Source organism: Micropterus salmoides, unplaced genomic scaffold (assembly GCF_014851395.1).
Source record: "Micropterus salmoides isolate LMB-PRFRI ecotype aquatic unplaced genomic scaffold, ASM1485139v1 Ms_hic_scaffold_19, whole genome shotgun sequence".
Taxonomy (NCBI): domain Eukaryota; kingdom Metazoa; phylum Chordata; class Actinopteri; order Centrarchiformes; family Centrarchidae; genus Micropterus; species Micropterus salmoides.
Window position 1 is genome coordinate 13328724 of NW_024041039.1, and position 13131 is coordinate 13341854.

The window sequence follows — 13131 nt, forward strand, 5'->3', positions numbered from 1 at the left end:
AGTGAAACAAGAGGCCGTGACCTCAAGCAACAATGACATGAGCTATCATCACAATAGCCCCTCCGGATTCTCTACCAAACAGAGAGAGCTGAACAAGAGAGGATCGACTAACTCTTTCCAGTCTGGCACAGAGTGACGCATCCTGTCCCCAACACATGGTCCATAAACACTTGTTCTTGTATCACTGCTGTATTGTTTTTCTTTAAGGGTCAGTTCACCCAAACCACAAAAAACTATGTTTATCTCATGGCATCTATCCCTGCCAACACCCTAATATGATGGAGGTGAGCAGAATTTTCTTTGTGGTGCTCACTGCATTTGAAAATTATATTTGAACATTTCAAGGTCAGTAGGAGTTTGCAGAAACTTGCCCCAGCTACCCAGGGTAATCCCAAGACCTCGGTCTGGACAGTCTTCTTTGGAACATATTCTGTGGGTATAAAACTACAACATGAGATAGCTGTTTTACAATTTAGACACTCACAAAAGGATTTTCCAGCTCCATGTTCAACATTTAAAAAATGTTATGGTTTAATATGAGAGGAAGGCCAAACTGGAGAGAAAAAGAGACCTTTCCAAATGTATTTGAATTACAGCTGGAATAATTAGTCGAGTAATTATTAATATAGTATTACATATATATTGATATCTGCTGTGTCCAGCATCTCTAATATTTGTTGTTTGTGCCTGTTTTATATTATTGTAAATTGAATATGTTTGAGTGTTGGGCAGTTGATCAGTAAAACAAGAAGATATCACCTTGTGCTTTCAGAGCTTTTGATTTTTACATTAATTTAATAAACGATTAATTGAAAAAATGATGGACAGATTAATTGATAATGAAAACAGTAGCTATAGTCATAGTAGACACGGCCTCAGTCAAAGTACAAAACTGCCAACTTGTGTACCCTGGTTGTCATCGTTAGAAACAGGAAAGTGTGAAAGACAAGACCTAAAGGAGAGACCGAAAAGTCATGTAGCATTAGTTCACACAAAACATTAAAGGAATAGTGTGGACTTACTGACCAAAAGATACATATGACACAATGAGCAATGAGACTTTATTTTCTTTGTGCTGTTTAATTTTTGTGTCCGGTATCTCCGAAAGTTGGAACTCCTTTTTTTGCCCAGTTGCATTTCACACTACCAATGAGCTGATTAACAGAGAACGTGCAGCTATAGGCTACAACACCGGGCTCTAACTCTGAACACAGGATTTACAGTCACCTTGTGTCAAAAACTGAACTATCCCCTTAACTTTACTGACACACAAAAATCTAATTTTCATAGGTAAAGTTTCTAATGGGTTTTTGTGTCACATGACTTACCCGCACGCCAGATTTATGGACACACTCACATACACATTCAGATCTCTAACATCTGGTAACTCTGAGGGGGGAAAAAAGGAAGATTTCAGCGATAGAAGTATGGAGTGCACCCACTCAAATAAGGCAATGCAAGTGAGGATCATCTTCCTTTGTTCCTGCGGGGAAGTTTACTGTCTTTAAACACTCTGCTTTTATGGTGGAACGTCCAAATAAAAAGCTTTTTGAAGACTTTACCCAGTCAATTAGTCGAGCAGTGTCAATAGACCTGCTGCATAATGACTCACCTGTAACTGCGTGAGAATGGGCACTTACAGGAGACTGAGTGGCACGTAACATAGGAATGACACAGCCCTCAATCAGTTTTTAAGGACTCATTCTTTAATTGACCCCAACCTCCCTTCACACACACTCGCTCTTACATTTATCTATTTATCTCCTGAAGTTCTTAAGAATTACGTGGCTTATGACACTCAGTGAAGCATTTGGGACTTGATGCATGATGCTACTGGACATTTGAGCTTGTCCGCCTCCAAACACAAACTTTAAGGGCTCGACTCAAGGTTGGCTGGCTGGTAGACTAAATAGTAGGCTCAATGGCCGTGTTGAGCTTATATAAACGTCTCTCTCTGGGCCTTTTAATAAACATGCATCCTCTCTTTGTGTAGGGTAGTGGGATAATGAACAGGCAAGGCAATTACCATAACTGGCCGATGTTATCTCAACTTCAGGGGGGACATCAGTTGAAATGTTGTAATTGCACTGTCAAGCTGCTGAAAAGACATCCCCCCTCCCCTTCTTGCCAAACACAGACATATGTACCTCCCACCCTCAGCCCCTTCTCCTCTGCCGTCAGCCACTTCAAAATGAAATTCTTCTCTGTCTCCCTCGTTTTTGACGCTGATATGCAGGCATCAAAGAGAAGCCCAGTGGCCATTAGAGGGCCTGAGGGCCGGCACATGCTCGAGTAGAAAACCTGACTTGTAATTAAAAGAAATCACCTAATGTTGTAACATTCCAGTCAAGAAATATTTCAAGTAAAAAACATAGAGCTTTCTATCTTTGTCCACTCATTGACACCAATAACCTGTGAACCTGAAATTACATAGAAACTGCACATTAAAGTGTGTTTTTTTAAAATCCCTTAAATGCTGATTATACTGTCCAGCCTTATAATAATTTATATTTGCACTCAGACATGATGGTGTACAGGGCACGCTCTGTGAAACAAAGCACAGCCATCTCTGAACATTATCATATAATTTGGGCCAGCCGTCAGCTTGTAAATAAGTGATGTAGAAGCCCATTGTGTGATGGGGCACAGGTTGGAGACAGGCGTCTTTGCTCTGCCGGCATGAGCCACTGAAGACAAAGGCAGGAGACAGAGCGTCTAACCTTTGATTCTTCTGAGGACTCAGCCGCCTTGTATCAGGGCAGGACACATCGGCCACAATCATGCCCCCAATGTGGGGACGTCAAGAACAATAGAATCACTCACTCACAGTCAGGCTCAACAACCCGCCCTGACTGCAATTGGATTAGTGAGTGTTCAACCACCACATGTTAGCCTAATTGACATAAAAGTGAAATTTGAGAACAATAAGGCCCTAACCCAAAGGCCCACTAGCTTTGAAATGGCATACCATTTCTGTAACAGTTTCTGTCACTGAAAATAGGATGAAAATTGAGACAATGTAGAACTGCAGAATGAAAATGTCCAGTATTTGTCTTCTGTTTTTCTTTGATGTAGTGTGTAATCATTCAAAGCTGGTAAGATGCCGGATAATAAACCAAACAATTTTTATTTGGGAAAGACAGAGCATCAGAAAGATTTCTCTGCTTTAATCTTTCTTTAGCTAAAAAGTAAATTGAACACAGTGGAAAGGCTCTCAGGATTAGGAAGTATCAGGCTTAGAATTTAATCCAAATTCATGTTAAAACAGTAATGGATGATTACTGTCAACTTTTATTTTTACAACCCCCTTATAGTAGATTGTTATTATATATTTTACAAGGTAACATGGATTTGGTTTTAAGAGGCTTGTTAAAATCAGCTTAATATTAATGTAATCAGGTTAATTAAAATCACTGTACATTTCTGATTATTTCAACTGATTCCTTAGAAAAATCAGTGTTGCGGCAAATTCTCGCAGTGCTCTAATTTACGCAAATACACACACATAAAGGGTTCATCTTGTGATCTGCTTGAATGTCTCATTGGAAGCAATTCATGTTTTTATTTTTTTCTCCAAAATGTATATAAAATGAAAGCAATAAATATTACCAGTAAATAAACTTTTTAGATTGTTTTTACTATTTTCTCAATAAAAAACACTTATACAATCTAATGTACATTATGACAAGTTGTAGAGCTTTTATGTTTAAAATAAGGACTCAATTTATTTTTAATATGTAGATATAAATATATATTTTGTCAAAATATATGATCGTATTGTCAAAGAAACAAAAAAAGTGAGACAAACATACACCTCAACATAAAAGTTATAAATAAGGGTCCAAGTGAACATTTTTGGGAGTAAAGACCTTCTGATTTGTTTTAGCGTCAATGTTCGATTTTTCAAGTGGCCAGTCCAAGTCCAAGTTCTAGTTAGTCTGTGTGTTAGCGGCAGCCGCAGCCCTCCACTACCATTTCCTGGTAGTTTTTAAGGACCACCTTGTCATGTTCGTCTAAGTAGAGCATGGAGATGGCGCTGAGCTCTGTTGGCACACAGCAGGCCTTGGGAATGTTGTTGTTAACAGAGTTCACCAGTGTCTGAACAATGGCATGGTTGGTTGAGTTCAGATGATCCGCCAGAGGAAAGGGACATTCCCCTTGGCAGTAATAGGCCTGGTAACCAGGGGGCGCCACTATCCAGTCATTCCAGCCTACATCACTGAAGTCCACATACAGTGCATGGCGCCGGCAGTTGCGGTTGCGTTTACGGCCCCGCTGCTTGGGGCTGCGCTTGGTCCTGCGGGTCAGCGGGTGACCCTTCCCGTCATGGCCAAACGTAACCAGGAGGGGGCGTAGCTGCTCCCAGTCCTCCCCAGGCTCTTGGTGTAGTGACCGGCTGACGCGAACATGTCGGCCCTGGTGGCGTGGTGTCTGGTTGAGGTGCAGAACCTCCACAGCCAACCCATAATTTGGGAGACGCTCTTGAGTCCAGCGCAGCACTGCAGGGCTCACATCAAAGCTCTCCCAGCGTGACATGTTGTGGCGCACAAGCCGCGTATCCAAGAGCTGCATGATTAGCTGCCCTGGCCGTGGGGGCTTCAGCACCTCGTACACATTTATCCGGTGAAGCCCCTGGTCATCGTAGAGGTTGTCAGCGATGGCCTCATCAATCTGATGACGGTAGAGCCTCAGTTCGGCGGAAGAGAGCAGCTCGTCCTCTGGAATGCTTGTTAGGTTGAACAGGAAGCGAAGGGATGAGGTTTCTCCATCATCTATCTCATGCACCCTCTCCATGTGCTCTGACAACAAGAAAAAGGAGAAATGTGGGCAGTTTGATTTGCTGCATAATTCCTTAATGGTATGTGTAGAAAACAAACTCACAACTTTGCCGAGCTGTGATTTCATCACGCTTATGTGGCTCAATTGACACAAAATAATGTACATTCATGCTTTTCAAGGCCTCTTGGGGTATCCACGAATATCATCGAAAGATCATCCACACTTTCTTACCTATCTATAAGGATTATCCAGCTCTTCTCTCAATGCCTTTCTCTGAGCACATTGCTGAAACATGCGTTAAAAGGAGGGTGGTGATTAACGTACCACAGCTACAGTATAAACACAGTGGAGGCTCCCTGTTCCACGCTCAGTCTGCAGATTTCTGGCAAGATCACTATTGGTGGGGAAAGGAATGTTGTGTCTACTATTTTCCTGCTCAATCCACCCCTGTTATTTCACACCCAGACCCTAATCTTGCCCAGGTGGTTCTCATTATTAAAACCTGCTGTGTTTTTGATTAGCTCTGCAGTTTGTTCACTTAAGACGTTTATCATTTTCATCATGAATAATCATTAAGCAGTCAAACAATACAGTAGAATCTCATTTATCAGAAGCCCATGGGAAAGGAAGTTTTGCGATGGAATGCAACGTATTCAAATCCTCAATTAAAGCTTATTCAAAATTTGAATTATTATGCCCGCATACACCTTCTCATGTACTCTGTACTGTCTGCTTAATAGTTGAATTCACAATATCATTTGAAATTAATCAAAAACAGGGATATGTCACCTGTTACGCGCAGCCACTAGAAAACACATCTTTCTTGGTAAATTCAAGATGAATGGTTACACGGTTTACCTAGCCTGTAAACACTTCTCCTCACCTAACTGTACATCTACTGCAGATTGTAATACCTCACTGTGTTTTGGACAGATCAGTCAGCTGAATCACACCATTGCACAATGGTGCTACCATGAAAGCGAGCACTCCCACTCAAAACGTATTATTAACATAGTTTAGCAAAGGAGAAGGAGGGTAAATGCCTGTAGAGAGCAGTAGAAACCAATACACACACACAGTTGTGCGTGCACACACACATTGCATCACGGGCAGAAGTTCCTCCACCAGCTGGAGCGCTCTTTCTTCCTGACTAGACTTGGTACGTTGCTGTGTAAGTGCATGTTGCTGTTTGCTACCACTAGCAGTGTGTTTGACGAGCCCCATTAAGGCTGACTCATCCCTCCTTCCTCACTCCTCCCCCTAAGGGCGGACATGTTCTGTAGCCCTAAAGCTCCCCGGTTTTTCTCAGCTCACCATGCTGCAAGATTACTTACTAACTTGCTAAGTCTGGTACATCAGCTCTGCCTCTCTGCTAAAGATTGTTTTCAAGCACTTATCCAACATGTTTCCCAACATCATCTTACATTTAACAGATCAGTCACCCTGGAGTAATTGAAACCTCTGCATTTGTCGCTAAAACTAAGCAGACCCAAGTCACAATAAACAGCAACCCTTCTAACGTTCCAGTCTTTCTATCACACCAGCTTCTGAGACTGTTTTTCCATCTCTTCAGAGAGCTGCAGTGTCTGCTCTCAGCACCCACATTGTTGGCAGTAGGGGCTTTATTTAGAAGCGTGCAGAGTAGCATTAAAGATAATTACACGTTGAGGAAGGTCCTTCTAAAAGAGCCCTCCATATAAACTGGAGTCATGAGAGAGGAGCACACTCCAATTTCAGGCCAAGACTGTGCTTTTTTAAGCCATGTTCTGCTGGGTGGGGTGAGAAGTTAAAGTCTGTAATATGAAGGTATGCTTTTCCTTCAGCTGCTAACCAAACATGCAGAGTTTTGTCAAATGAGGCTCTTGAGAGCTTTTCTAGCAGATTGTTTGCCCCACTGTAGACAGTGTTTGGTGACCACATCCTTAGATTCCTTGGTTATGGTGAGATGGGTGGAGCTGCCTCACAATCATGTTTCAAGAGATTTTTTTTTTACCTTGAATACTTAGCAGTCCTCCACCAATGCTAATGAAATACATTACTACCAAAATTATTGGAATGCCTGGCAACAATGAACTTGAATATGGTGTTTGTGTTTTGTCCTAATGCATTTATCATCTCTCCTCCTACTGGTGATTCATGCCTTTATATTTTGTGCTTTTTAATTTCCCCCTACTACATATGGTGCCTAAATCCTTAATTTTTCCCCTTACCTTCATGGTGGAAGCCCCTTACAGTGTTGGCCCGGCTAGCTAACCTCTCTGGGTACTCAAAAGCGATGTCATGCGCTCCGGCCTCCTCAGCCTCCCCCGACTGTAGCCGGTAGAGGTCCAGCAGGTAGCGAGGCACAGTGGCCGAGCGGCTGGGCCGCGGCCGCCTCTTGAGGCCAAACATGTGCAGCAGCGTGGCCTCAAAGTCCCGCAGCAGTTCATGGCTCTGAGCCGCCGAACGACCCTGCAGGCCCGGTACTTTCTTTTTCCCTTCTTCTGGTATCAGACTAGCATGGTTGCTCTCTCCCAGCAGGACTTGGCATATTAAAATGACCATCAGCATTCGATTACCAGGAATCATGATGTCTCTGAGGGGAGCAGCAGATGGCACAGGGAGATGTAAGATTAGGACGGGGCAGAAAGGAAAAGAATGAGAGGGAGAGAAGGGCATCCATTTTAACTAAAGTAAAAACTGTCTTTCCCTTTTCTACATGTCTTCACCAACTCCAGTACACCCTCTTTTCTAACTGTTCCCACTGACGGCAGACTCTAATTGGTGTTAATAGTCTAGTCTGCCTTGTTTACAGTAAAGCAGTCCCCAATCAGATAGACCACAGGCAGTTTATCTTTGACGACATCCTCCAAAGTTAAACAGCTGGTTCAAGAACCCAAATTTTTTGAATGGAATCTGAGGGCCATTCCTCTTCACCCTCCCCCATCCTCCCACCTCTACTATGATTAGATAAATAAAAGAGGCAGCCCTGGGGTCAGAGCAAATTCTCAACTCGATAAGGAGCCGTGGTCCCTCACAGTCTCCTCTAACAAGCCATGGGGCAAGGAATAGGTGCCACACATTTAACTGAAAAAATTCTTTTGCATGCAACTGCCTTGCCCAACACCCCATAGGGACTTTCAGTTGAAATGCCACACAAATCAGTGATTCAGTGGACAGAAAGGAAAGGAAAAAAATGCTAGATGCTGCAACGTGTCACATGTGTCACAAATTGAAATGGCATGGTCCACTTACTTACCGACAGAAAATAAAGCATGGGAAAACAGTCCATGTTTGTTGGAAGTAGGCAATGGACACGTTCTTCCAAGAAATGTTAGGTGGTGTTGGGCGGCTGCAGGAGAACGTTGGAGTGACCCTGTTCCTGAAAGATACAGATAAAAAAAGCAAGGGAATTAAAAACTGAATGCAGTTACAGACATTTGAGGATTTCATGTTATTTAAAGTAGAAGAGGAAACGCATGTATGTCAGTGTGTAGTGTGTGTGTGTGTGTTGGGTAGGGGGGTGGTGGTAAGAGAGAGACCCAGTGTCTCTTTAAGGCTTATCATTTTGGCTCATGGGCTATTTACTGTAACTGGAATGTAAGGAGGTATGTGCCACAACACAGACAGCAAATCCCTAAGGCCTTACACTCACCTAAGACAGAAAACACACTTCATTACATTACTATATCTATTCCAGAAATTGATAAGAAGCCTGTTTCAAAAGCAGCTACTTTGCAATTATGGCAAGTTATTCTCCAAGACCAAAAACCAATAGATAAGTTTAACCGGGGAAAAAAAGTCTGACACTATCCTCTCATGTTCACACAGACAAAAGATAAAACCACTTTGATCAGGAGTGGTCAAATCTATATCCAAAACAAGAGGGCTGTTTGCTTACAGAAACCGTCTCCAAGTGAACCCAGTCAACCTTTATCCCTCTTCACACATGGAACTGAATACATCCATTTCAAAAGGGGCTCATCTCTTAGTAACGCTCCCCCACTTGAGGGATCACACAGGTTGTCGTGACGCTGATGACAGGCCTTCTGCTCTTTGACATCACTGTCATCAGTAGAGTTGTAGATTCAGCGCTGTTGTGTGTGTGTGTGTGTTTTGTATGGCATATTTGGGTCTTAATTTTGACTCTAACCACAACATCAAGGACATTTTCTTCGAGTATCTTCCTGAAGTCTACTTTTATTAAAATATGAATACTTTTGAAGCAGCTTCTCCAACAGAAACCTAGAAAGAAAAAAATTTCTTTCTCAGCCGTAACAGTCTTTTTTTTCTTCTGGTAGGTTTAACAAGCACAGCAATATGGTTCTAATGATTTAATTCTTTTCCACGTCATTTAAATGTGTTAAATGTTGTTGAATCACACTAATAAAATTACTGTTTTTTTTTTTTACCACAACAGCATTACCAAGCAAACATTTCTACTCGGTGCTCTGTAGCGAATGTAGGTCTTTGGTCATCATTTGGAGCCTGTTCCACTGGAGAACACCCAAGCATTACTACACAGTGAGGATGCACATTAACAGGAACATTGTGTGTGTGTGTGTGTGTGTGTGTGTGTGTGTGCGCGCGCATGTATGAGCATGTCTGGGTTTGTATCTGTGCCATTATCTCGGCCCCTGCATGGCTCACTGTACATGCAATCAAGGATCTTTTTCCTAACAGCATTAGACTTTGACCTCCGACTGACCCTCCTTTCTCGGTCATGACATTAGATCCAGTGTGTGTGAAGAAAGGGTAATGTGGAGTGTGTGTGCGTGCGTGCATGAGCTAAACAGTGTGTGTGCGTGTCTGTACCCGTGTGTACGCATAAATGTGTGCCAACGCTTGCATGTTCGTGAGAACTGTGGCAAAGAGAGAGGAGGGTTCAGAACATGATCAGCTCTATTACCCATGGGGTGGGGGGATAACGTGTGTGTGTGTGTGTGTGTGTGAGAGAGAGAGTTGGGTGCACATCTCTTACAACAAACGTTCATTGTACAGCGAGGGCCTCTCCCATGATTACAGGGATTCATAGCACTCAAAAACACTGACCATACAGAACATCTTGTAACTGTAACCAGCCACTGACAAAGCTGCAGGCTAAAACAGACAGACACTCAAAGTGGTGCGATGATGATGAAAGAAGATGTAAGGCAGACAGGGAGTAACTTTCAACTCTGGAAAAAGTCATCACGTTCATTTTGCTGGCCTGTTTGAAAAAAACAACAACATTTTTTTCCAGCCCAGTTACACCAAACTCAGTTCATTTTGTCAAGTTTTTTCACCACATTGTGAACACATATATGTACTCCTTTTGATCAAATGGTGGCAGCAAAACAGAATTCCCAGATTATAAAATGTTTTAAGAAAAGAAACTTCACAACCAAAAGACATTTGAATTGACTGACAGACAGAGAAACATTTTCAACAACAAATGAAGACCAGAGTGAAATTAGGCCGGAGCAGTCAACTGTCCTTGGCTTTGCTCAGTCCCCCTTGGCCTCTCTCTCTCTGACCAGAGATAATGTGATCAGACTATGCACATGGCTCTTCAGATGTGTTTCCTGAGGAATTTGACAGTGATGGTAGGAGGGAAGACGGGAAGGAGGGACGGAGGAGGGCAACAGGTTTCCACAGAAACGGCCAAATCTCCAACCATATTTGATCATTTTAGACAGCAGTAATCACTTTACCAACACGTTTATAGTCGTGGGAATTGTTTTGTAATCAGCGACCATATTTCATGTTAAATGTCCTTCTCTGGTTAGTGTTAATGAGATTTAGATCATATACAGTTCATAAAGATAGTGGGTATCAAAGGTCCTGATGGTTACTCCAAAAAAATGTTGCAAAGTAAAGTTGACAAAAATCACTGTTTGTTTACCTTCCTGATATCAAGTGGGTTGTAATTAAAGCTTAGTTATTTAAACAATAACTGTGGCTTCACATTGAGTCAGTGTGCCTCCCAAAAATGCAATATCTCATTTGTGTTGACAAAAATGAAACAGAGACCTGTAGTGTCTCTTGTTGCAGAGCTTGGGATTTTACTTGCTCCCACTGAGCAGTTCAACAGTGAGAACATTCACAGTCAGTGAGATCACTGAAACCAGGTTAATGGTTTTGTTAGCTGTAGTATATTCTGAAAGGCAAGAACTTTGATCTAAAAGATTCTGTTGCTTGACATTTCAGAGATTTTGAGATGCTCTCATCTGATTTGCATAACAGGTTAAAGATGTTAAATGTGAAAACCCAAAACATCAGGTGGCATCAACAAAAAGTCAACACCTGGGCCTGAAACGACCAAAAGAAGTTGATAATCTTTTCCAGATGCAAATAAATATGTAATTATGGAAACATAAAACGCTTCCCCACTAAAAGTTTTTAGGAATCCGTTTCATTACATGATAGCTGAGAAACTTGAGTTGGAAAGTAAGAGTGTGCCAAGGATGCCATGCGCCTGCAGGCCGCAGAATGTTTTCTTTCCTGCAGCTTTACAGTATTAAATGACACAGTTCCACTTTAAAATCATTTGTTACAAAACCAGTGCTTGTATTACAATATCATTCAACAATTTCAAGCTGGAGTCATGTCTGTTATCCCACTGTAATGCTTTTGCAGACTTTGTCATAACTGGACATAAACGTGCCGTTTTAAAACTGTCTCAAATACACACAAATTACTCTTGAAAACCAGCATGTAAAGCTGCAATTAATTGGAATTAAATATGAGTTACAGAAATAAACACTGTTTTCAAATTCTGGCTTAAACTCAGAGCTGTATCATTTCCATCTTTCACGTCTGGGCATACCGGGATGAGCAGACACAGGTGTTTAATCGGACAAAATCTGTGCCAAACGTCGGGCAAGAGTTACAAATCGACATAGGCTTAATGTAAATATTTGAATTGTGTTGAAGAAAGAGACGCGTAGGGAAATTGGACGCTCTGTTTGGAAATTACCTCACTATGTTGGTTTGTCAGTGCTCAACTCTCCGGCACAAAAGGTTCTAACCTGCTAAGAGCTCCACCAGGATTTCTGCGCTATTCTTCCCCAAAAACACTTTTAATTCAGTTTATCTCAGTTTCTTTGTCAGTGAGGAAGACTGTAATGTTTTATAGGCATACATCCTTGTACATTTCTAGCGTTAATGCTGTCCAAACTCTCAGTGAACACGCACAATAACTAAAGACCGAAACTAGAAATCCCAAACTGTCAACGAGATTTCTCCTGTATTATTCAACAGGTTCAATTCCTAAAAGCTGCGCTGTTGAATCTCGTGTGAATGAGCGCTTACCATCAGTAGAGGTAGGTATCCTAGAATGAAATGAATACGAAAGGGAAGATGTAAGGCAGTCCAGGCGTAAAGCCGAAAAACGGCAAAATGAGCCTTAAAGAAGTTGGGTGCCCTTTTGGCTCATTAATCCTTTTGCGACACCTCAGGAGGAGACGGGGTCGGAGCGAAGGCCGGCGCTCGGGTTCTGCAGCGGGGTTTGCTATCCGTCTCCAGTGCAGCTCGTGAGGGCGGGCGGTGCGCAGGACGACCAGACTTCACAAATGATCCAGCGTCTATGGCCCCTTGCAGTTTTTATGTGTCCGCCCAATTTACCCTCCCTGCCTCCTCCTCCCTCCCTGACCCCCACCTTTCTCATCCGTCTCAAACACCTTGGATAACCCCCCTTCTCTCCTCCTCCACGTTAAATAAAGACAGCTCATTGCGCGCAGTATTTTCTTTTAAATTATGTGAGATTTGTGATTTGACTGTGAATAACGGCCAATGGGGCAAATGCTCAATTGACTGAATTTGCATTTAAATGCTGGGATCCAGGCAGTAACCTATTGTTGCACGATCACGTCGTGGTACTCTAAATAAAAAGACCCATGTGCCTACATGTAAACAATTGGTTAATTGGCTATATCCAAGTTTAAGAATTGAGCTTTTAAGATGTACGCAGTAAACAAGCAAATGATTTATAAAAAATTTAATACTCAATTGAAAAAATAACACTTGATGAATTTTGCTGTAAATAATGATCCCTGTGCGGTTCTGCAATAAATTGATGTTGAGCTGATGCTAATCTCAGTCATTAGTTTCCGTTTGGCATTGGCCCTGAAATAAAGTCAAAGTCACATTTTGGGGGGCAAATTATCGATTGCTTCCGCCCCAAAAACATGACCGTCAATGGTCCCCTAATCCCATAGAAAACCAACGTGCTAGAATCTATTTAGAATGATTCCTATTGTACATGTAGAGCTGTAAAAGAAGGCCTTTATTTGAAACTTCATTGGACAGCTCTTCAAAAAAAAAAGACACACAAAAAAAGACACACACACACACACACACACACACTTCAATCAATTAATTCAATAATAATTC

General features: G+C 42.0%; 1 protein-coding gene across 1 annotated transcript; it reads right to left on the reverse strand.

The window, feature by feature from the left end:
* Positions 1 to 3108: 3108 nt before the first annotated feature.
* bmp4 (bone morphogenetic protein 4) lies at positions 3109 to 12324 on the reverse strand. Its single transcript, XM_038729021.1, has 4 exons — positions 12052 to 12324; positions 8018 to 8140; positions 6990 to 7354; positions 3109 to 4799 (listed from the first exon to the last, which is right to left on the reverse strand). The coding sequence occupies exons 3-4, from the start codon at positions 7345 to 7347 to the stop codon at positions 3946 to 3948; spliced, it is 1212 nt and encodes a 403-aa protein (XP_038584949.1). The 5' UTR covers positions 7348 to 7354; positions 8018 to 8140; positions 12052 to 12324; the 3' UTR covers positions 3109 to 3945.
* Between the last annotated feature and the right edge of the window lie 807 nt (positions 12325 to 13131).

Excerpts from the sequence above, each read along its gene's own strand:
- bmp4 (XM_038729021.1), bottom strand. The coding sequence starts at position 7,347 with ATGATTCCTGGTAATCGAATGCTGATGGTCATTTTAATATGCCAAGTC. Across the intron at positions 4,800-6,989 it reads AAGGGGCTTCCACCATGAAG|AGCACATGGAGAGGGTGCAT; the intron begins GTAAGGGGAAAA and ends TCTTGTTGTCAG.